The following is a 25,544-nucleotide window of genomic DNA, read 5'->3' as shown; positions in this document are numbered from 1 at the left end:
TGCACAAGTAGTATGAAGCCCAAGGCAGCACTGTCTGAAATGCAGCCGCTTATGTCAGTACAGCTTAGGGTAAGTACATTGATATTGCAGTCAAAAGATATGTCTATGCCTTGTGGTAGGTGTACTCAAGACAGATATCAGATAGCTAAATATGGTTCTGATTAACTGGATGACTAAGCAGGATGGAGCTTTAATCTTCTGTGAATCCATGAGATCAGTAATATCCCTAATCATCTGAGAACTGATCAATGTCTCAGACCAGTGCTGCAAGCTTCTCCCCAGCACTCCTGTCAGCACTGGAGCCAGCCCTGCACCAGCTCAGGTGTGTTTGCAGGAACATATCCCACATCTCATTTCCTTGATGCAGTACTTTAGAAATCAGCCAGAAGTGTAACAAAACAAAACAAAACAAAACAAAACAAAACAAAACAATGAAACACACACACACCCCCAAAAAAATTACAGTGAAAAAAATTGCAAAAATCTTGTCTTTAAGACATTTCTTTGACTCCCTATGTATGTTGGAAGAATAGACTGTGACATCACCTTCACTTTGGTCTCTTAAAGATGCCTAAGCCATCATGCACTTGACACATGTTGGTTGTCTTTGGGCATACCTTGCATACCCTTGAAAACTCAGCTGCTGTGCTTTTCTGAGGTGGTGTCCCCCAGGGCTCTGACCTGCTAGGAAAGGCACTGGCATTACACCTCTCGCTGTCTCCCAATGCAGGCTTACAGTTCCCTTACACCACTGACTGAGAGCCAACTGTAACTTCACAGTAAGCTACTTCTTTAAATTACTCTGCTGGTCTGTACACATTGCAAGAGTGTATCGGTGCTGAGGTTTTCGTGGTAAGCTGGGAGAGGAGTTAACAGCATGCTAGTAGCACTATCTAACCTCAGTTGTTTTATCCCAACGTGGCTGTGGTTTGGCCTTCAAACAAGCTGAAAGATAAGCAAATATCTGATGTGACCCCCTCTTGCATCATGTATATTTTATGAAAGCAAACAGTACTGTGTAATATTATGATTCATGCCTCGCTGATGAATACTCAACAGAGTAATCACTATACCAGAACAAGTGTTGCAAGTGCTTTTATTCCTTCCCAAAATGACCAACCAATTTGAACAACCATGAGGAAATCCCATGCAGACATTGTTGGGGACAGAGAGGGAGCATCTGCTTTTCCCCACAGCCAAAATATCAGCCAGAGGATCCTGAACCGGTTTTGCTCCAGTTCTTGCAGGCAGGTAACCAGGCAAAGGGCAGGGAAAGGGTACATAGTGTTAGATCTAGCAGAAGTCACCTTTCTGGTTCCTGTTCCCTGTTTAACAGATGCACACTATCTTCCTTGTCACTAGTACCCCGGAGTTACATTCCCCTAACTGTTTATTTGGTTTCTTCTTAAAATAATGCATGGACTACACAAACAGGAGAATCTTATTTCAGAGAAGCATCTCATTGCAAAGGCATCCTGGAAAGAGCAGGAAAAGGCAAAAAACATCATTCACGTCATTAGTGGAATCACACAAGTCCAAACCTAAAAAAAATTGTGCATAGTTCTCAGCTCTCTTGGGACCTGACATTTAAAATCTCATATATATTTCCTGCATGTCTTACAAGAGCTTCTTAAAAATAGGCTTGGCTGCAGCTAAGTGATGAAGCACCAAATCCAAACCATAGACACCGAGAATCTCAAGCCAACTATTCATTGGTATTTACTTTCTGAATTAACTGTAAGAAATTAAAATCTGAGCAAGAGGTATACTGAGTCAAGGTTACTAATATGATTTTTTTTTAATTTGCATTTAGGTCTCAATACCTCTGGAGGAGTAACTATAAGGCAGAAATAAAACAGTATTTTGTTCTGAGATGGACTTTTGGGACCCTTAGGTCCTGAAATGGCATTGAAACCCACCAAACAGGTCACAGTTCTCATTTAAGCATTATAGGGTTGTAAATTTTATGCAGTTTAAGGAGCATAACACTGTTGCAGTGCCAGTGCTTTTCCCTTCAAAGCTTATCCTGACTAAATAAAATTTGTAAGCCAGAAAAGATTTGCCAAAGAAAGGCTCCTTAGGATTTAAACAATAAAAATACTGAGCAGTTCTTCAGGCACAAATTTAGACCGCTTAGAGCAGACACAGCACACTTGTACCTTTTAATAGGCACATTTGTCTAACTAAAAGAATGGAAACTCCCAAGTTTCCAAACTGCAATCTTCTCACCTGATCATGTGTGGGCTCTGCACTGCACTTTTGGTCCTTTGGAAACAACTTCAGGTCACTGCTAACGTTTTCTTTTCAACTTTCTCAAATTTGTTGCAGTACCACAGTATTAGCCCATATGTAAAGCTATAGTATCATTTCCTTTCATTCCTCCATTAACAGTTTGCTTTGTTAGTTAGAGTTCTCTCCCAAGTTAGTCCTCTGCAAAATCAAAACCAAGCTATTTTAGCATTCTGAATCAGACTGCTCCACCAACTCAAGCTCAAGCTCATCCAACCCCATGGCCTTTCAGAAATGAGCTGTGATGAACAAGCACTGTTGTGAGCTGCATTACTGAAAAATATAAGGGCATGCTTATGTTTTCAGCTGCTTTGGGTGAGAGTTTAGCACACAAATTATCCACTCAGGAAGCAGAATTCCCTTCCAGTGCCCAGTTTGTGGTTATAGAACTAGAAAAGAGTGAGCAGCAAAACATACATTGGTGGGGCTATCATCTGGCAAAGATAAAAATGGCAACAGAAAGAAATGACAATAGAAAGAAATGGCAATTCTGTACTGGAGCTAAGATAATTCATCCCAGTGTCTACTCTCTGACAGCAGCCAGGACAGCCTGGCAAAGGGAAGTATAAAACAGAGAACATGCATAATGGTCTTGTGCTAGTTTGTTTTCCCTCTTTTTGCCTTTCTCCCTTTCTGCCTCTCCTACTCCCTCTCTCTCTGTCTCTCTCCAGGCTATCAGTGTCATCCTCGTCTCCACCATTTTGGAAACCATTTCTCCTTTTTGGCCTCTGGGACATCTTGCAGCAATAAGCTCCACAAAACAACTATGCACTACTGTGCAAAACTTTGCCCTTTTGTTTTTGTTGGGTTTTTTTGCTTTGTAATCCCACCAGGCACCCCCTACTGCTTGTGTTTTGAGAAAGAATATTTCTCTACCTGCCTTCCCCATGCTATTCAGGATTTTACAGTCTCCTATCATAACCCTTTCCTATTCCATTTGTCTGTTTTCCCAAACTTATGAAAGTTGGCATATTTAAACTTCCTTTCTGCAGGGCTCATTTCAATCTCTGCTTTTCTCATTACCTTTGCTACAGTTTTGCTGTATTCAAGAAGTGATAAAAAGGAAGCACATGCTACATTATTTATGCTATGCTGCATTATACTATGCTGTGCTGTATTATTCCTGTGTAAAAGGAGATGTACTTGTGAGTTATACAGTGGCTGAAAAATGTTCTGTTCATTCCTTGTCCCTTTCCTGCTAATCTCTAATTGCCTGTTTGCCTTTTTCCCTGCTGCTGAGCCTTGAACCAGTATGTCAATATACCACAACCCAACAGTCACAAGGTGATAGCAATATCCTGAAGGTAGTCAAATCCCTCATTTAAATACACCATTGCCTTCAATGTGTCTCAGCCAAAGAACAAATGTGCAATGGTGTTTATCTGTTCTTGAAGAAAGGGTCAAAATATGTGCATCTCTTAGCTCCCATTCAAATAACTTGTGTTAGAAAGGAAGTGGAAAACCAGCTGTTTTGCATAGAACTGAATTTAACTCCAAATAGCTCAAATCATAAGCCAGTTCTAGATGGCAAAAATGCAGCAGTCAATTTCAGTTACATTTATTTAACCTTAAAAGGTCAGAAAGAGTGCATATTTGGCAGATATAAATGCTTTTTGCTCATTCTAACCATAAACAAACTGTTCTAGGAGAGGAGGACACACTCCTAATATCCACTATTTTTCTTCTTCTTCTTGCTTTCTGAAGACCTACATGGCTCTTGAACACAGGAATTATACTGCAAAGTATGGACAAATATTGAGCAACTGACTTGAAGGAAAAATAACTTCTAATGACTGCCTCAAATCAAAGAAGTCTTGGTTGGAACTTCAATGTGCTTTCAAATATCAAATCAATTAATCACAGCCCAGGTTACAGGGTTTATTTAAAAGGCTGATTAAAAACATACCCCATTGTCTGGCACCTGGGGAAAGCTACACAGCAAACTGATATTGCATTACACAAAAGCAGGCATCATGTCTGTCACCTATGCTTTCTTCCTTCCTCCCTCCCTCCCTCCCTTTCTTCCTTACTCTTTCTCTCTCTCTTTTTCTCTTTCTTTCACTCCTTCCTTCTCTCCTCCCCTGCTCTCTTTCCCTTTCTCACCTTCCCTTTCTCTTTCTCTCTTTCTTCATTCCTCCCATCTCTAACACACTAGGGTGCACTGTTGAGCCCTGCTGCAAGGCTGTTCCCAAGTAATCATCCAGACCAACTTGAAACACCTCAACATTTTCAGGTTTTAGACTAAGAGACTTTATTTGGAGCCATCACTGCTGCCCTCTTCTAAGTCTGAAGGATGCTCTAACATCTCTATGGGCCTCTGTCATTCCTCCTGCCTTTTCATTGATCACATGGTTCTGCACATACTGTGTATGAAGTAACACAAGGCAGAGTTATTTTGGTGGGTCTGCCACCAGACTTTCTCCTTCTGATGAAAACATCTGATATTTTTTGTAAAAGAGTGATCATTTCTCATGCACATAACTGAGATCCCTGCTTCATGTGTCAACAGAGGGAAGAAAAATGAAGAGCTCTTTGTGCATTTAGTGTTCTGCTGATTGGCAACAAAAATAAACCAACACATCCCTGCATACTCTCACACAAGATTTACAAGAAGACAGTAACTGCCTGAGGATAATAATTAAAACCAAGGCCCACAAAACTTTTGGGTAACAAAGTCTTGCAGATTTTCTTTAATTTTGCTCATGAGCTCACACACTTTTGTTAACTAATAATTGCCATGTTGACTTAGGAAATCTCTAATGTGGCACTCATTTGAGAGCTGCAGAAAAGTGGCAATCATCAGAGCCACAGCAAATATGGCTGAATAACTGGAGTCACAAACTGGGGGGGAGGGAAATAAGTATTTCGCATTGAATTCTGCCCAACACGAGTGGGAAACCGCCCCTATACATAGGAGAGAGGAAGCTCCCATCACAGACTAGCAGGAGAGAGGAGACACCAAGCAAGACTGCACAAAAGCCAGGTTATTCCATAAGCAGCAAAATTAACTTCTATTTCCTGTGGGTCTGTATCCACCATTCCCAGCACCCTGGGATGGCCCCTCTGGGTTTGAAGCAGCCCAGCTCTCTGTGCATCAGGCTTTGCACTGTAGCCTGGCGTGGGTGGAATAGCAGCACCATGGGGAGTGGTTGGAGGGGTGAAGACAGAGATAGCATGGGTAGAGGCTGGCACCCTTGCACCCCCAAGCCTCCAACAGCCCTTCTAGCACATTAAGGAGCAGCCATGACCTAAGTTAGCACCTTCAACTCTCCTCTTGTGATCTGTGACCTGAACTCTACCCACTGCAAACCCCACATACACCCGAAATATTTAGTTTGCAAAGTCTCTGGTTGCAACCACAGAAGCCTTACCTGACCTGCCCTGACCAACAGTCCCACAATGACTCACTGCAAACCCCACAATCCATTATGGAGGAAAAATAACTAATTTCTGGTGAAAAAATAAAACAAACACAGAGTTGTTTGCAAATAAGCTGCCTTTTCTCTTCCATGGAATTACCCTGTGTCTTGAAGGGTGTGATGACATTTGGAAGGAGATGGTATGTACACACGTGTGTGTTTGTGTATATCTTGCACACACAGAGACCCATCCCACTACGAGCACTGCTGAATGGCAACATGTTGTTTAACTATAGCAAACTAAACTGCATAGCACAATTTTCTTGCAGAAGATAGGCAGGGTTATAATATTTCAATAATTTCTGAAGGTACACCTTCAGAAAGCTTTTGCCCAAGCTTTTGCCTTGCATGGAAAAAAAATATCATTATTTGGTTCTTCTGATTATAGTAAAGAAAATTTGAGTTCAGTTCAGTCAGAAACCAGAAGACAAGTAAAATACCACCAAAAACCAGCACAGGCTTTTTTCATATGATCTTGGCATTTTCAGGCCAGCCTTATAATGGCAGAGGGAAACAGGCCCTTAGGCAACATTAAAGGTGCACACTAAAGAAGTTTTTAGCCATTATGTCTTTTCTAGAAAGACCTCCAAGCAGTGCTAGTTTTTTCTGGTCAAGCTGCCAGCAGGAGATGGCAGAAGAGAAGAGCCTTACCTGTCACATACACCTTGGTGGCTGAGACCATCCCAGAAGGTACCTTAATGCAGGAAGAAGGGAGAAGTTCATCCCCAAAGGGTGCTAAGGCATAAAGGAGTTTCTCTCACCAGGCAAGCAGCTGCAGAAAGGAGCCAGGCTGTCATTCCCCACTGGAGGGATGCATCCCTTGAGAAGCCACGTGTTCACTTCTCTTTTTGTTTGTTTCATTTTGGTTTTGGTTTTGTTTTGTTGCTGTTGAGAGCACCAGGGTACCAAGTACCATGCTTCAAGTGGCTGAAAGGGGTCTCACACACTGCAGGAAAGTGCTGCCCTCAGGGCATTACTGAGGAAGCTCAGGCATCGTGTTAATATTTCAGATGTTTGGGAATCACGGGGCCAGGATAATAGGGAGTTTTCCAGTAGGTCTGCTGCCAGTAACAACGTGGTTACCTGTGGGAGAGAGGGACATTCAGAGTGCTTGAGCTGTGCTCTCAGGATATTGGCATACTGCAGAATTAGCCATCACCAGCACTGGAAGTTAAAAACCCCATCAGTGGGCATTTGGTTATATATCAAACCAGAGTTAAAATTATTAGAAGAAAAATCAGTTCACTTTACATGCCATCAGGCTGTAAATTGCTGAGGAGCTCAACAGGGGTAATTTTAAGCACTACTTGAAGCTGTCAGGGCTCTGAGAGTTACTATTCACACAATATTTGGTCCTCTACTTCCTGGTATTGGGCTTTACTTCACACTATGAACATCCCAGCTCTGTAGACTTCAACCATGGTGTCAGTGCTGTCTGTCCTTTGTCTTAATGATCAAGAAGCGCAGGGGCAGAGGTGACAGGAGCAATAATACATTTATACAATTGTATTAGGGGAAAGCTAATTTATTGCAAGGCAGTATTTGAGAGAGACACCATTTAGAAAGAAGACATCAGAAGAAACGCACATCTAAGCACAAACACAGATAGCCACAGTTATCATTCGGAGCATCTGAACCTTGCCAGCAAGCAAAACCACAATAAATGGCAATAAAAGCTAATCTCTATAGAACATAAGAAGAAAAAAAATAATGTACTTTACTATTATGTTGTGGTTAATTCTCAGACAATACTGCAAAATAAGCGTGAAGTGTTACTTCCTGTCATTTAAAGGACAAGTAACCCAAACACTAAGAATTCTTCAAGCTGAGGAATGCAGACATACATCATGTCTGCAAGAATCATAAAAAGATCAAATGCAATATTTTCTTTCAGTGCAGACAACTGCTTTGAGATTTTCCATTCAGACAGCCTTGAAAACCGCCTCCAGCATTTGCCAATTACTACTGACAAATACCATTTGGTAGTGAGTGATGTTTTAAGTGAAATAAAACAGCGAAGAAAACTGAACATGATGAAAGGATTTCTTTTCTCCCTCTGAAGTGACTGTAAGTTATATATTCACAAGGTAGGGTTTACGCTTCCTGCCAGTGACAAATTCCATGTGATGTTGAGCGCAGAGGTGAAGTTTGTTTGACAGTAATAGGAAAGGAAGACAAAACTCATTTTCATGTTCCTTTAAGCAGTCAGATATTTTTGAGCTATAAACAGAGGAGGAGTTGCGAGTACCTCGCTTCCACGTCATTCTTCATAATCTAAGTGCACTAATGGAGGGAATGATTCTTAATATTGAGGTGGTCAGCGTACAAAGAGGGTGTACAGTGGAGCTTTTTATCAGCAGCACTTGATTTACATATGAGCTGCAACATGCAACCATATGTTTTTTAAATATTTATCAGTCATGGAGAGCTTTGCGATAGGTAAAAATAGCTCACGCTATGTGACTGGAAGAGGTGTTTAGAGAATTGCTTAAATAACTGACTGTTAGTCCTCTACTGACCTTTTCCCCTTTTCAACACTGGATTGTGGTCCATTTAGCTTTACCTAAGACTGTCAACAGTATTTGTCCTTGCTTCACACCTGCTTGCCACACTGTCTCTAACTGTACACCCCACCACAAGCAGGAAAGTGTTTAGGAGGTAGGAAGCATGGCACAGAGAGCCCAAAGCCCAAACCCTCAGATTTATCTTTACCCTGATCTTTGCCTGGCCTGGGCTCTTCCTCTCAAGGGGAGCAGCATCTTTTTGTAACTAGTACAACACTGTGTAGCAGCAGCAGCTGTTTTCAAACTTGTCCAAGTAATGATCACATTTTCCCCCCTGCCTGACATTCAACAGTTGCATCTTGTTATTGACTTGGATTCGGATCTTACTTTCATCTTGAACCAGTGGGGAAAGCAGGGGGAAACTCCAGAGAATGTGGGTACAGCAAGAACGTTTCTCTTGCCATTTCATTTTGCAGTGGTCTGAGGTTTCTTTGTTTTACAGCTCCCTGCATGTTTTCTTTAACAAACATTTTATTTTAAAATTAGGAATGCTTAACCCATTGATTTTCCAGTGCTGCTTCTCTCTGTCTCTTCTTTTTTGAAGGTGAGGGAGAGTGTTTATCCTCATACAGTGATCCTTCCAAGAATTTTGAAATATATATTAACAAGAAATAGTCAATACTATAATATGATTTTCCACCTACATTTGATGTTTCAGCTCAAAACTTCTGCAGGGATATTCCTGACTTCAGCAAAGGACTTCTGCCACACAATCCCTGATTACTCTCAAGGAGGCATAAAACAGGGACTCACTTGTTCACAAGGCCCACAGATATGAATGTGGTGGCCTTAGTGTTCTTGTGGGGGTCTATTTATAAGGCCTAGGTGGCCACAGCATGTAGAGGTGACATGTATCAGAATGTGCATGGAAGCAGATGAATTGCCTGGCACATGTACATGAAGCCCAGCATGTGTGGGAAAGAAAGGGGAAGAGGAAGGGGAAGGGGAAGGAACCCTGAACATACATAAATCAGATTTTGTCAGCATGCTTTGGACTACAGCTGTGTCTAATGAAGCCCCAAGGCCAGATACCAAAACCAAGGTGTAACTCTGTTTGAGACATGTGGAATTAAATCAGCATAAAAATGACATGGGATGAACTGGTTTTTCACAGGTTTTGCTGGAAGCAGCCAGGGACAGAGACAATGTTATGCCTCCTTGGGGGTCAGGCCAGCCCAGACTGTACAACCACCCTTGTCTCCAATTCAGTTAAGCTCAATGTTGGGTTCAAAATGTCTGAGTTTCTATTGCGATCTGAGTCTGGATGCAGGAGAAAACAAATCTCTGTATATCTCAGTATGCTGCTCTCCCCTTCCACTCTCATATATTCTCTGAACACATTAGCCATTTCAATCAAATGTGACATAAAAGAGCAGTCTCAAATGCCACACCTCCAGGATGAGCTGCTCCATCATCTTTCCAGGGATGGAGGTGAGGCTGACTAGTCTGTAGTTGCCCGGGTCCTCCTTCTTGCCTTTTTTGAAGACTGGAGTGACATTTGTTTTTTTCCAGATGTCAGGCACCTCCCCTGTTCTCCATGACTTTTCAAAGGTGACAGAGAGAGGTTCAGCAAAAGTATCAGCAGCTCTCTCAGCACTCTTGGATGCACCTAGGGATTTGTGTGTCTTCAGATAGTGTAAGAAATCTCTAACCCAGTCCTGGCTGACCAGTGGAGTGTCCTCTTCCCTCCAGTTCTGCTCCCTTGCTTCAAGAGACTGAGGTTCCTGAGGGCTGGTCTTAGGAGTATAGACTGAGGCAAAGAAGGCATTCAGCAACTCTGCCATCTCTGCACCATCAGTTACCATACCTCCCATATCATTCAGCAGTGGGCCCACCTTTTGCCTGCTCTTCCTTTTATCACTGATGTATTTGAAAACTCTTCTTGTTCTCTTTCACCCCCCTGGCAGGACTCGGTTCCAAGAGGGCCTTGGCCTTCCTTGTTGCATCTCTACATTCTCTGGCTATACTTCTATAATCCTCCCAATTGAACAGACCTTTTTTCCACAGATTGTAAACCTCCTTTTTCTGAGTTTTTTCTAAGAGATCCCTATTTATCCATGCAGGTCCTTCTGCCTTCCTTATGTGATTTTTTTTTCAAGCAAATTAATTTTTCTTGAGCTTAGAGGAGATAATGTTTGAATATTAACAAGCTCTCTTGCCCTCCCCCCTTCCCCCCCTTTCTCCTCCTTCCTTCTAGAGCCCTAGCCCACTGGATATTTCTAAGTAGAGTCTCGAAGAGGGCAGAGTTAGCCCTCTTAAAATCCAGGGTTGAAATTTTACTTATCACCCCACTTCTTTGTCTGTTGATATTAAACATGTCATGGGCACCACAGCCAAGAATACCCCCAGGCTTAACACCTACAAGCAGTCCTTCTTTCTTTGTTAATACCTGGTCCAGCATTGCACTCCTCCTTGTTGATTTTTCAGCTACCTGCAGGAGAAAGTTGTCATCAATGCACTGCAGCAACCTGTTGTACTGTTTGTGCTTGGCTATGTGATCTTTCCAACTAACATCAGAGTGGTTGAAGTCACCCATGAGCGCCAAGGCACTTGACCTTGAGGCTCCTTCCAGCTGCCTGTAGAAGGCCTCATCAACAGCTTCTTCCTGGTTTGGTGGCCTGTAGTAAACGCCCATAACTGTATCACGCATGTTTGCATAACCCTTCAGTCTTACCCATATGCTTTCAATGCTGTCATCATCTCCCTCTGTGTTAAGCTCAAAGCTAGTTGCTTATTCACCTAGAGAGCAACTCCAGCACCTCGCCTAATCAGGCCTTCCTGAAAAGTACCTAGTCATCCACATTCCAGTCGTGGCAGCTGTCCCACCACGTCTCTGTAATCGCAATGAGATCATAGCCCTGCGACTGCACCCAGATTATTTCATCCTATTTACTTCCCAAGCTTCTTGTGTTGGTATACAGACACTTCAGAGACTTAGCAGAGGAGTATCTGTTACCATTGTGGGCATCACATCATCCACCATCCCCTGCAGCCCCTGGGATAGCAGTGGAGCTGGTACCCTGCCTCACAATTGTCCCAGGATTGTCTTCAGTGAGCCTGGTTTTCCCCTCTTCCCCCTTCAAAATTAGTTTAAAGACCTGTCAGTCAGCCCTGACAGCTCTTGTCCCAGGATTCTTCTTCCTCTAATGGACAAGCATTTCCTATCTATAGTCAGCAGGCCTGGGGTCTTGTAGAGTGATTAAGGGAGCCAAAATCCTGCCATTGGCACCAGTCCCAAAGCCAGGCATTAATCTGCTGGGTAATAATTTCAAGGAAAAATAACATGAATCAACTTGAGAGAGGAGCAGCTCTAGTTGTCAAGTCAAAATACAAAATATTTGAGAACAGATTGAAGATTAAAAAGCTTGAAATCAGCAGGAAATGGGGGAAAAAGGGGGTGGGGAAGACACAAACAAACCTGCATTTTCAGCTATTTATCTAATAGCAGTCACTAAGTATCACTGAAGACAACACATTTTACTACTAAAAATGTAATAACCAGGGTTATAATTGCATGTGTATACACTGTCATTTCCTATTTCTCTGTAGTACAGTTGCATCATCTAGTGGACAACACAGGGATTGCCTGAGTTTTACACAGTTCAGACTGGAGTTCAATGGAGTATCTTTGATTTTTCTATTTAATATAGCTCATTGCAACACTTTCTGAAACTTAATGTTGGAATTACACACAGATATCCACTAAAACTTTCAGTGGAATGGACTAGAAATGGCGGGGGTTTTTTCTTTTCACCCCAATCTGCAGCAGACTGATGCTACATGAGCTTTGTTAGAGAGAGAAAATTGAGTCACTCCAGCTGAGCTCCGATTTCTCTGCTTTGGTACTGAAGTTATAAAAGTCATTAATTTTTATATGGCTCAAATCCAACTGCTAGTCCAAACTGAGGGAAAATTTATATGTCTTGTAATAATTTTGGCTTGTATTTATTGTGCAAATAACCTCATAAAGTTCTGTTAGGACAATTTTCCCCTGTCTAGAGTTCATTATCTTCACCACTGCAGCCACAGATGCACCAAGTGCAAACAAACACTTCAAATTATGCCAACGTGTAACACTTTTAAAGGGGTGTTCTTTACCTTCTGGGTGGGGAGGGGCTACATACCCTAGGAGACATCATTTTTAAAAGCTCTTTCTTTGCAAATGTCATCTTTGAAATGTTTTCATAATGTAGCTAAAAGCTTTAATTATCAGCCTGTGAGAGTTGATACTCCCTTATCTTGTCCTGAAACAGACAGGTCTAAAGGCACTTAGCAATGATGGATGATCTCTACACATTACTGTTGAAGAAAACTGTAAACTAGAAGCCACTTTCTGTAGAAGATCAAAGAGAATCCATGCCATATTTACATAAATTGACACAGGAAAGACACTGTCATGAGGCTTCATGTTTATCATTTTTCAGTGACTTCAGACTGTACTAAATCAACTCTCTCCTCTCAGAAAAGGGGGGAGGGAAAGTCACTCTGTGCTATCTCTGCCTCACAATTACCGCAAGAAAAAAGCTTTCCTCATTACACCTACTCAAACCCAGGGTTTTCACTGCAGTCACAGAATGCATCCCTGCTTTAGCTGTGTTTGAGTCATACTTCGCAAGCTGGATGAGACTCTAGCTCACTACCATGGTCTATATGAAGTTTGCACTTACCATGCTAAAAAGCTGGGGTCTATTGCTGAGATTTGCAGATACAGCCTCCAAGGCAGTTTACACAAAGAAGACACAGCCTTTCCACACTACTATTGCAGCTAAATCTCTTCTTAGACTAACACAGAGCCAAATGTAACAGCATGTCACTAAATCTGGGCAGTTAAGATGTTTGCAGCTCACTGGGGCTCTAGTTAGAGACTGAGTAAGCATCTTCACTCTTGAAAACTCAATTTATTGTTCTGTGAGACAGCTGGAGAGCACTCCCAGTGCAGTTAGTTCTTCAGTCACTCTAGCTCTTAGCCAAGCTTAGGCTGCCCTGTCTTGCACATAGGTTAGGTTTGATGCAAAAAAAAACCCAAAGAAAGAAACAAATAAAAAACAACTTCAGGTGTTTCCAACTAAGCAGATACAGATAAATGCTTGATCATGATCTGGTTTATTCCTGCAAAAAATCCATTTCTACTGATGCGTGCTATAAAAGCACCAGCTCCAGTTTATTCACAGAATCAATAAGGTTGGAAAAGACTTCAAAGATCATCAAGTCCAACCTGTCACCCAACACCTCATGACTACTAAACCATGGCTTCAAGTGCCACATCCAATCCCTTCTTGAACACTTCCAGGGATGGTGACTCCACCACCTCCCTGGGCAGCACATTCCAATGGCTAACAACTCTCTCTGTGAAGACCTTTCTCCTCACCTTGTGCCTAAACTTCCCCTGGCGCAGTTTGAGACTGTGTCCTCTTGTTCTGGTGCTGGTTGCCTGGGAGAAGAGACCAACCCCCTCCTGTCTACAACCTCCCTTCAGGTAGTTGTAGACAGCGGGATTTTGCCTTTGACATTACACACACACAGATAGAGATCCAGAACACTTGCTACAGTTCTTAAGGTAAAGCTGGGGGCTTACTGCTGTGCTTACATGCAAGAGACAGACAAGCAGTTCATACCATCAACCCTCCTGCACTGCCAGATCCCCTTCCTGCATTTCCTGGGGTGCATGTAGGAGTCATGGTAGAAACTATATTCAGACCACCTGGTATAAATGTGCCATCTAAAGTGCAGTACTGAAGTAAATAAACTTTCAAAATAGTACCCATCTTGCAAGACACATTGCACAGAGGCTGCTCTTAAAATACCCATCTTTGGGGAAAAGAAAGAAGAAAACAAACCAGGCAAACATTCTTATCTTCTTTAATTTTGGTATCATTTCACTATAAAATTTTAAAATGAGAAACACATCTGTTCTTAGAGAATGAAACAGGTTTTATTAAGTGCAAGTAAGATGTCAAACAGCCCAACTGTAATCATCAAAACTGCAGGACATGTTCAAAGCAAGGATGCCTCCAGGCCAGGACTCTATTTCTCACAGTGTCCACCAACACCTTAAGAGAGCAAGCACAGGTCAAGAAGTTACAATACCTGCCATTAATATCCTCCCAGCTTTCAAGTACTTTGAGATCAGGGGACTAAACAAAACCAAAGCTGTTTGTCTGGCTGGTAACTGCCAACAGCTTCCATGTGTACGTGCACCCACGTCAGCTCTTGTATCTGTAGTCTTAGCAACCTCAGTGGATTTTCTAATCACAAATGACTTCTTCAAGCTTCCTTTGAAAGCCCGCCCTTCTTGAACTGCTCAGCCACCATCCACCCTCTTCATGTCATCCATGACTTCTGTAGACCTTTCTGCAGAACTAATCTAAATGAATGGGCACAGAGTCAGTTCAGAGTCTCAGTTCCACTTATCTCTGTTGTAGCCAAGCTCAGCAGTACAGAAGGATCCTTCTGCAAGGTGATGAGAACTGTCCTTGGTGAGTTAGCAGAGACTGCACTCCCAAATCCAGACATCTTACCCCAGGAGGTACTTCAGAATGGGACTGACCAGAGTATAAAATATGGCACTCTGTGACTTCCAGGGGTTTAAACTACGGTTTGCCCAAAAGATGTAATAAATGGGCTTCCAGCTCCAGAGAGCACTCTAGTTCCTCCCTTAACCCATCCACCATGCCCTCTGCTTTAAATGTAAACTAACCACACACTGTCAGCATTTCCATATGAACAATACAGAAAAACCAAGTGTACAAGAGTTCCAGTGCATCAGGCAGGAAAAAAAGAGCTTATTTTCAGAATTTCCTAATCCTAGGAAAAGGTTAGGAAGATGGTACCTCAAAACTAAGAACTTTTGGGTTTAGAAACTGAATAACAGTTACAGTTCTCAGTTCCTGCAGTCTTTTGAATCTAAACCAACACATCCTTCTAGGTAAGGAAGGGTTCTTCTCAAAGCTCCAGGTATCAAGACACTTCCTGTGCCAAATAGCGCAAGGCAGGGGGGGGAAAAAAATGAGCAGGGAAAATCCCTAGGCTCCAATTCAACCAAGTTTACACAGTGACATTCTTGTTCACACGGTATCAAAGAAGTCTGAAAGTGCATTTGAGCTTGAATATTTAAGTTTCCATTTGCTACATTTTTTCCTTAAATTATACCATTATCTAGGATGCATTTACTGATGTATGCCATTTATTTCAAAACTAGAGAAGTCTTGTAGAAAATAAAGCAATATATGTACAAAAATAAAACCATTTTAAAAATACAGTCCTTACAAAATTCTACAAAGTCATGAAAAAAATCTATGATATGTGATCCCCCACAAGATGGAAAATATTCACAACACAATCACAATCATAAATGAAGTTTTCCCAGCTTAAATAAGGGTCCTGCCCTGAAAAACCCTTTGAAGAAGCCTCTCGCTTCTCTAAATACATGGAGCTCAAGCTCTCTACTTAAGCAGAACTAAGACTGAAAGGCAGCTCGTGAGACTATCCCTTTGTAGACAAGATAGGAACATGTGATTCATCAGAAAGGAATGGAAACAGAATTAATTGCCTGGGTGGTCTTCCAAATGAGAAACAGAGTTCAAAGTGATACATCCTTCCAATTCTCATTCCCAGCAGGAGGAGACAGAACACAAACCAGTGAGCATGAGAGTAAAAGTGGGAAATTCGCACTTCCTGGGTTAAAACTGTAAAGGGAATGACTTGGACCTGGTCACAGTAGCACTGTATTCTGTGTTCTAGTCCACATCTATCACTCCAGCAATGAACAGATCTGAGGAAAAAAAAGTAAAGGATCAGCTCTTCCTTTTTGTCAAGTGCCAGAGCTCAAATGCATGCTTAGAGTGCCTGCCTGACCCTATGATCCACACTTTAGCCACAGAGGCAACTGGGAAGTCTAGGACTGCTGAAGCCCACAGTCCTGGGACTGCTCAAATTACCCTAGCAGCCAGGACTTCAACAAGATGTGATCAAAGTAATGTGTGTGACCCTCTACCATTTGTGCCAAGCTTTGTATTACTGAAGAAGGTCAGCAAAGAACAAAATGAGACTTCAGGTGCTGTGTGACCCGGTCAACAAAACTAGACATATTCTGTGACTTCGTACATTATTCTTTGCTGTGCAAGTCCATTGAAACAGTTGAGCAAGGCACATCCATGGCAAATGAGCTCATATCAGCCACAGCTATCATAAGTCCATATAGGTGAAGTTGCTGCCATATTCAAGCTGCAAGAACCTCAGCCGATTTTTGTAGTATCTTCAAATCTTCCAAGCGTAGTGCTTCTACCAAAGCCAGGTGTTCTCTGAGGTTCTCTTTCATTCTTTTCAACTGGGAAATCTGAAGTTTATACAAATGAGATGAAATCACTAAAAAGATTATTTAACATAGAACATGAGCATAAAATTTGTGGAAGGATTATCTGTGGTAGGGATTCTATGAACTAGGTTAAAATACTACTTTTTTAGTCTTCCACAATAGAAATAGTAAAAGAAGGAAATAAAGGGGTAAGAAGATCAAAAATGAGGAAGGAAAGGGGTTTCCTGATAATCAGGGTCCTAAGTCCATGCTGTCCTCAGGATTTTGCTTGAGACCAGATGCACCTCATACTCTGTGCATGTATGTATTTCTGTTGCAAAAGTGTGGTTTTAATAACCCTTTTCTGTGATATCTATCCAACTTGACATTAAGTGCACATTTGTTTGCCAAAATGTAGAAAGAGAGGAGAGATTGGTTCTCTAAAGAGCACAGATCTGCCTCACAGGAAACTGGCTGGTTCATTTGACTTGCCCAGATTTAACAAATACAGCGCTCCCATTCCGCAACAAAGCACTCGTGGCAGGTCAGCAACTTCTTATGTGCCCACCTCATACAAGTCTGCACTGTATTTTAGAATCATAGAATTGTTAGGGTTGGAAGGGACTTCAAGGATCATCTACTTCCAACCCCCACTGCCATAGGCAGGAACCCTCACACTAGATCATTTTGCTCAGAGCCACATCCAGCCTGGCCTTAAAAACCTCCAGGGATGGGGCTTCCACCACCAAGAGGTAACTTCAATAAACACATTGATACTGCAGCCAGAGGAAAGTTAAATACTTTTCACTTGTTTACAGGGTTTCATAAAAGCTTTGCAACATGGTTCCTCTCTTTGCTGCTACCACAAATTCTGCTGAGCAATTCCATGCCATCAGTCACACTGGAAACAAGTCCTATACCACCTCAGTGTAGTCCATTCCCTCTATCATTCTGTTCTCACCCCAGACAATTACACTGCTGTACATTTATGCTAGGGGAGAAAGGAATCTGGGCTACCTTGTTCTTCCAGTCAAATTACCTGGAGAAGGGCATGTTGTGTCTCCTCTATCAAATAATGGCATATTTTTGCTGTTATAGTCAAAGTTTGCTGTTCATTTTTTGCTGAAATTACATCACCAAGCAGCGTTCTCCTCCAGCAAGTACTAGAAGCAAAATGTTTGAACAATACATAGTCACTTGCTGTACTCCCCAGCTGAATGATAAACATATGGTTATGCTAAGAATAACATTGCTGGCATAAGGCAGATAAAGACAGCATACGTGAAAAAGGCACACAGTATTCAGATAGGAGCCTGACAAGGCAAGCAAAAGAGAACAGAAAAATTGAGTGGTCTGGAACAGCAGTTCCAATCTTCCACCCTTACCCTTTCAGCCAAAGCCACAGTCTGAACTTGGACCAATGCTCCTGGTCTTTACTAGACTGCTATGCTGCCAGCAGCATCAGCGAGGAATAAAAGCTATTCACTCAGAACTTGCAAGTGTGGCTTCTGCTAGAGTTCATCTCACATGGGCTTGAAATCAGTATCACAGGGATATATTTTTAGTTCTTACAAACAGCTTGTTCCACTCAGCAATGAATCTTCAAAGCATAAAACCCAGCTTTGAACATGAGAAAAGATTTCTTTTTATTTACTATTACACGCAAAGCCCAGGTAAGCCATTTTCTACTAATGCTGTTTGAGGCAGATTTGTCATTTGGAACAAATAATGAAACTTGTGCCAACAATCACTGGAGATGAATTTCAGCAACTCACTCAGCCCTAGAATTTCAGAAGCAGCCTGTGGAACACATGCTTTGAAGTAGTCATGCAAGCATCAATAGCATTTAAAGTCCCATCAAACAAACTTGAAAAAGGTCTGGAGCCTGGACCTTAAAGTGGTATCTGCCTCTCAGAATAGAAAGGGAAAGCAAGAAAGCAAAAGACTAAAACAGCGAATGAGCAATGACTTGATATTGTATGGTGTTCACTACCTTTCCTTTCTTCACTTCTCACCTGGAGTCAATGACATAGACACAGGAAATCCAAATAAATTGTCACAGTATCTCACACCCAGCCAGCAAAAAGCAAATAAAGGAAAATGGCACATGCACACTCTCTAAGCATTCAGAGCACCAAAACGTACAATTCATCTGCTGCAAGACTTAACAACTTCAGAGCTGTCAGGAGCCTCCAAGATGGTCCATCCCATCCAAAGGTCAGGTTTCTAAAAAGTCAAAAGTGGTGACATGCAGAATGTATAGGTGAACTTATATAGAGTGTGATAGCTTTCTTCCTGATGAATGTCAACAAGGCAAGATCTGCTCTTCAGAGCTAGAGGACTGCTTGACTTCCCTTACTCTGCTGCTGTCCACAAACAGGTGACAGGCTGTACCTTGAAACCTATCTCAATTTTTGAAGTAATAAACACCAATATCAACATTCTGTCACAAATGGTAAGCAAATTGGTCTGTTAAAAAATTATTATTTTATGCTGGATTTTGATCTTAGAAACAAAATCTGACTCCCAGAAAAACAAGCTCACAAACAAAGAAACCCCAGATACCTACTCTAAGAAATCATGATCCTTTAAAATGGAAAGTTTTGCATTTCTCTGCTTGTCCAGTGGTGGGAAATATTTGAGGAGAATATCTGCATAAAAACACATTTCAGATATTTAAATAAATGGTATGTACAAGAAATCACAATCCTCAGTCCTGAAATGACACTTCAACCACACTTTTCAAGCAGCTACAGGACAAAGACCAACAGCTGCTACATTTTGGTGAACTTCAACATAATCAAAATCGTATCTACTTCTCAAGAGCTATCAGCAATCTCTGGATTGTATCCTCATAATGGAAATCCTGACTTGAAGTAATGAACTACTCTCTGCAACTTCAGCTTGTGAGGATCAGGACTTCAATACTGAAGTCAATGGTACAATCCAAGACAACTACTTGGAATGTCTACGTATGTGTTGCTTGGAACCACAATTTGACAGAAAGACAAGTTATCAAAGAACACTTGCAACTTTAAAGCTCCAATCCTTAAATTCTGTGCTGTTCAAAGTGCTATCAAACCCTTTCCCTGTGGAAATACACACTCAAATACCTTGATGGTACAAAGAAACCCCAAATTCATAATGTCTTAACATACATTGTGCATGTATGTATACACACGTGCATGAACCTCTTCACTGTTCTTAAATCAGCCCTATTTATGGACTTCCACTGTTGAAGACAGACAGCATTAACAAGCTCTGATGCTCTGCCTCCATTATTGTGCCTTTCAATGTCAAGACAATCTATAAATCCAACCTGATGAGACATAAACACAGCTATGAGGATTATCCATGGCAATAAATCCATATTCTAGCAGCAGTCGCTGATTATCATGAGGCCCATAGCAGATGAAGACTTCTTCATATTTTTTGCATTGTGAATTTGTCTGAATTTCATAGCTTCTTGTCTGGTCATTAAACGCAGCCTTTACCTTTGAGAAGTTAAAAATAAAAGGTTTTTCTCTTGGCAGGAAGACAGGGTGTAAAGGAATCACACCCTGAATTGAATATCAAAATCCAACAGCACTGAACACTTCTCTCACACTGGAAGAAAATAGCATTACTGATGCCTGAAAGGGCAACCCATTAGCATAAAGAACAACCATCAAAACCTTAGTCTGGAGGATGTATCACCCACTGTGCAGACTTATTACAGGGGGCTCAAATCCACAAATAAACATGGCTTCATGCAGAGTTGGCCACTTTTGAGCTGTCCCAACTCTGCATTGGCACACAGTCTCCAACAGAAGGTGGAACTGCCCTATATGCTTTCCCAAGGCTGCTCAGAAGCTTCAGCCAAAGGTCAGGTAACACAGAGACCATGTAACTTGAGTTTTGTCCTAGGAGCAGAGTCCTTTGGGAAACCAGCATAAGGTTAGGAGGAGACTGGATGAGGCACTTGGTGCCATGGTTTAGCTGATTAGATGGTGTTGGGTTATAGGTTGGAGTTCATGATCTCAAAGGTCTTTTCCAACCTGGTCTGGTCTGGTTTATTCTATTCTATTATAAACAGTTATATTTAAAAGTGTCTCATTCCATTATGTACTCTGAATGCAAATCTCACCCAGCCATTATGGGCTCTCCCTGTCACTTTGAATTTTGCTACATACACTGAAACATTTGCATCACCTTTACTCGATTGCCTTGAGCTTGAATGACAAGCTCCAGGGTATACACAAACAGTGAGTTACTCAGCCTGCTCATGTCCTCAATAGATACTTTCCCAGTATGAGATCTTTCACTGACCTCCAGACACTCTAACCCATCACATAAATACATACTACATTGAGACAGTGCATTTACAAATAAAGAAATTTTTTGTGTTCTTACCTGAACATTTGGACTGTGGTTTAGCAAATCTAGATAGGGTGCCAATGCATAAACATCTGGCTCAAGAGAAAAACATTCCCTCTGTGAATGTTTCATGTATATTGTCCTGGTATTAATAGTGCACCAAGCCCACTCTAGAGCGCTGTAGTTAAAAATAGTTCCTGTGTTCTCAGCAAACAAAGGCTGCAGGGAAGAGAAAAAAGCCTTGGAAGACATGTATAACTCCTGGACCATTGTTCGCTGCTCCTGAGCCTTCTTTCTTAAAGGTTCAGGAAGAAGGCTTACTACATCGTGCTCCAAACAAACAGGGCAAGTGTATGTCTTGGGTAAAACATCAAGATATGGCTTCCATTGAGACTCTTCACCAGCATACTTCTCTGCTATTAAAAATGTGCACAGTGCTATCAAAGGAGATACAGGAGGCTTCCATCTATTAGAAAATAAAATAAAAATACCAATGTAGCAGATACACAGAGGTGAGATAGCAAATGGATGCAGCAGTATTTTGTCCATCTAGTTCTTTCAAATGTTATAAATAGCTTCTATTTTTAACTCCTTTGTAGTTCATCTCCAGATTCTTTTGGATGATTTCAAAAGAGCTGTAAAAGCGGGTTTGTAGTAACAACTTCAAGCTCACCTCTTGGGTTGTTGGTTTTCTTGGGGGGCAGGGGGAAGGGTTAGGGGTTTTTTAGGACACATCACAAGTACTCAATGACCAGCACAGGTCTTTGTTCTGAATTTTCCAAAAGCCCATGCTCAGATCACTGCTTTGCAACTCTATTTTATCCTCCTTTTCCTACTGAAACATATTCACAAACTCCCCATAAGCCATTCATAACTGGCATTTAGATTCAAGCCGATTCCAGAGGCAGGTCAAGTTCAACCCCATACCTTCCCCTCCAATTCTGCCTAGCTAAAAAGGGGATGCTCTGAGTCCAAATCTTACAAATCTGAGCATTCCACACCTATGAAAGGTCACAAGAAACACACAAATTAGGGTATGCAGTTTAAAGCCCTAGCACCACTTAAGAGGATTAATCTGTTAATAAGCAACACACAGTAAAGGCCACCTTGCCCATAAAGCATCAGTTTTCACTTACTTCATAATGTATTCTCCCAAGCAACTACTAAGGACAGTGCTGGTAGTGAGTAAGCATTTCTCAGGCAATGAAATAATCAGATCTCCTGCCTTTGAGAGGGAAAAAAAAAAGGGGGGGGGGGGGGGGGGGGGGGGAAATCACATGAAAAGAATAGTAGAAGTCAAGTGTAAATGACTTATCTGCTACACAATTTCAGAACAGAGAAACATTCCTCAGAGAGTATCAGCATCAGGAAGCAAACAGATGTGATGTTGAACTTGATGGAAACTGGGATATTTGAAAATAGCCTCAGCGCAGGGAAGGAGGGTGACTGGAGTTAGTAGGAAATGTTTCTCGCAGAAAGATAGCTGTTCAGAGGTTTGGTGCCTGGCTACCCACTCTCTTCATAACCAAAATATTTTAGGTCAGGTTTCACAAACAGCTGAACTTCTATAAATGTAGCAGTATGGGGTAAGAATATTTTAGGTCACGCCTATCCCAACCTTGTTTGCTGTGCATGTAAATTAGCTTTCATGCCTGACTTGAGCAATATGCATCCATGCCTGTAGGGAGAGGATGTGAAGCAAGTCAATTGTCTCCCCATTCCTATTCTGAGTTTCCCTATACTACTCAAGCCCAAATGAGTCTAGGTCTCATTTCACTTACTGCACATAACTTGAGCCTCTGGCTTCAACTGCTGACTCTAATCCTGAACTAGCACTGTTCTCTACACATGGACTTCTCCACTCCACCTCCTTCCCACCTCTTGCTATGCTCTCTCTTTCACATAAGGTTTGGAATCTGATTCCCCATTATATGATATACTATTCCCATACCAGTTAGGTAACTCCTCCTACAAGCCTTTTTGGTGAGAGGCACTTCTCAGACAGAATTCAGTCTTTCTGTAGCAGTATCTCAAGAGCAAATTATTTTTCCTATTATTCCACTTTTCTGCTGGGAACATCTGACAAATTGTGGTTTTATTAGCTAGTCTGTCAACAAAGAAGAGGGCTCTCAAAGCAAGGTTAAAGCTGTGCTTTCACATTATGGCTAATATAATCTAAAGCCAAATGCTGCTTAAAGCTCCATCCCTTTTCCTCCATTCTCCTCCCCAAAACACCTCTCCTCCTTTTGTACCACCACTGGTATGTCCAAGGTGGGAGATTTCAAAGGCCAAAGCTATCAAAGTTAGTAATTTTTTTGAAGAGAGAGTTTTATGTTAGTTTAGTAGCCTGACACAATTTACCATATGAGTACTGAAGACTGCTACAGCCAGGACAAAAGAAGTTGTGGGAGGCTGTGGATGAGAAAGAAGGCACAGAGGAGGGAAGGACCTGCTCCTAGTGTCAGTTAGCCACTGATTGCCTTAAACCAAAACACAAGTCTACACACATCCAAAATCTCTGCAAATGAGTAAAGGAATGTCTTCATCCAGCAAGTCCTCAGAGCACAAAGGGCAGCACCTTGCAGATAAGGCAACACTGCAAATCCTGGTATTAGGCCAGAAATTACATTCATAACAAGGCCTATGAAGACCTCGTCTGGAATTTTGAGTTTTGCTTGCTGCAAAAGTCATTGCAACTCAAAAGAACCTGAGGAGCTCATTCATCAGACTCAACATTACTAACCTGAATAGCTTTTGTTGTCATCAGTCCTCTTCCTGTTTCTGAAGCAGGTACAGAGAAGATGTTTAAATAAATATATTTTAAATAAATATTTTTGAAACACAATCTACTCAGATCAAATACAAGTATATACCTTTACTGCAAACAGTACTAAGTGAATCCCAGCTCTAAAATCTTTTACTTATCTGTATCGCTGGATCTGCTCAATTTACATGAGAAAAAGAAGGTAAAGAAATGATAACAAGGTTAGGTTCAAATACAGGCAATATTTAAAGAGATGTTACTTTCTTCTTTAAAATTGTGCTACTAACACAAGTAATTCAGCATAGGTGTGCATGTTCTGCAGCACACCAGAGTAAACTCAAAAGAGTTCTACACAAGATCCTCTTCATAAAAGAAACTATTTGCGCTATTTTGGGCCTTCATATCTATTTGTTTATATTAAATGACATTCACATCCATTTGCAGGAAATGCTTAAAAAACTCATTATAACTGACTTTTTTCCTCGTGCTATCCAGGTATGTGATTCATAATGAAAGCAAAAATCTAAAATTCTTAGAACTAGACATTTTTATCACCAGTAAATAACTAAAACATTACCCAAGAACTCTGCTGGTCTTAAATTACTGTCTTCAAAACCTCTGTCTTTCAACCACTTCTTAAGCTGAATGTACTCCAGCTTGTGACTGCAGTTGACTAAGAATAAAAAAAAAGAAGGGATTAATGCTATAAAATAGCACTCTGTGGCAAAATAATGGAAATTGAAAAATCTTACTGCACAGTCTTACAAACTGTATTTTGGACATTTTACTATGGCATAATAAGATAGCAACTCAAACTAGCTTACCAAGTTCTGGGCTTCAGAGGACTGTGAGTTCTCAGGACTGTAGGAGTTATTCAGTATATTCAAAGGTTAAGGCATTAAGAATAATGTAGTAGTTGCCATTAACTAGAAAAGAGAGCTCACAATATTCACCACACTCTGCTTGAGACTGTAAACTGTGGTGCAATATTTGAAAGAGAAAACTAACATTTATTAATGTTATTTTCAAAGCACAATGGTGTTTGACAAACATACACCACAAAATGACAGCTTGAAACAATTGGTTATTTTACTTAGCAGTACTTCCACAGATAGTACCTCCATCCATAAAGCTCTGCAAGCATTTTGTTCGTCTTTTTCGACCTGTCCGCCCTCTGCGTTTCTTCATATTTAGGAGATTTTGCCTTATTTAGACAACCTGCATTTAAAAAAAAAAAAAAGTTACTTAAAAATATTTAAAATCCCTTTCAAATCCCGTGTTTCTTTTATCTCAACAAGAGAAATCAGAGCACTGCTTGTTTGATAAGCTGGCTCTCAAAAGTTTAGAAAATGTACTACAAGCAAATCCGTAAAGAAGGGCGGGTGACAGGGACAAGGGAAGACAGGATCTCCAAATATTATCTTGGCCAAAGCGTGGCCATAATCCTCTAAACGAACTGGAACACTGGTGCTATGTGCACAGAGTGTAAGTTTTCAAACAGCAAATATATTACCATTATAGAAAAAAATAGCACACTGGTTTCTCCCCGCCAAGGCACTGCCTTCCGCAGAAGTCTGACCATCCTGACCCCAGGGCTGGAGAGGCTGTTTGAACATCCCCCTTCCCCGCCCGGCACAAGCCCTCCTGGCTGACAGCGAGGGGAGATGCCGGGCGCCTGTGCCTGAAACTGCTCAAGGAGCCACGGCGCTTCCTCGCCGCACATGTGGGCCTCTCCCCACCCCCCCGCGCTCACGCTCCCTGTGGTCTGACAGACAAAACCCCGAACCGCCAAAGCCAAGCGGCGGGGCTCCTGTGCCCCCTCGCATTTTAAGGCATTGAAGAGTACCAAGAGAAACCCT

The 25,544-nt window shown here is 41.5% G+C and overlaps 1 protein-coding gene across 1 annotated transcript; it reads right to left on the bottom strand.

The window, feature by feature from the left end:
* Nucleotides 1–16,002: 16,002 nt before the first annotated feature.
* SETD4 (SET domain containing 4) lies at nt 16,003–24,903 on the bottom strand. The gene is made up of 10 exons (XM_009905730.2): nt 24,804–24,903; nt 24,263–24,358; nt 23,665–23,702; nt 22,058–22,146; nt 20,958–21,387; nt 19,885–20,059; nt 19,135–19,216; nt 18,711–18,791; nt 17,605–17,728; nt 16,003–16,607 (listed from the first exon to the last, which is right to left on the bottom strand). Exons 1-10 carry the CDS (start codon nt 24,871–24,873, stop codon nt 16,491–16,493), a joined length of 1,302 nt encoding a protein of 433 aa, XP_009904032.1. The 5' UTR covers nt 24,874–24,903; the 3' UTR covers nt 16,003–16,490.
* Nucleotides 24,904–25,544: the final 641 nt, after the last annotated feature.

The sequence above is a fragment of the Dryobates pubescens genome, chromosome 12, assembly GCF_014839835.1.
Source record: "Dryobates pubescens isolate bDryPub1 chromosome 12, bDryPub1.pri, whole genome shotgun sequence".
Taxonomy (NCBI): domain Eukaryota; kingdom Metazoa; phylum Chordata; class Aves; order Piciformes; family Picidae; genus Dryobates; species Dryobates pubescens.
The sequence above is the reverse complement of the archived record's forward strand: the minus strand, read 5'-3'. Positions and strand labels throughout refer to the sequence as shown.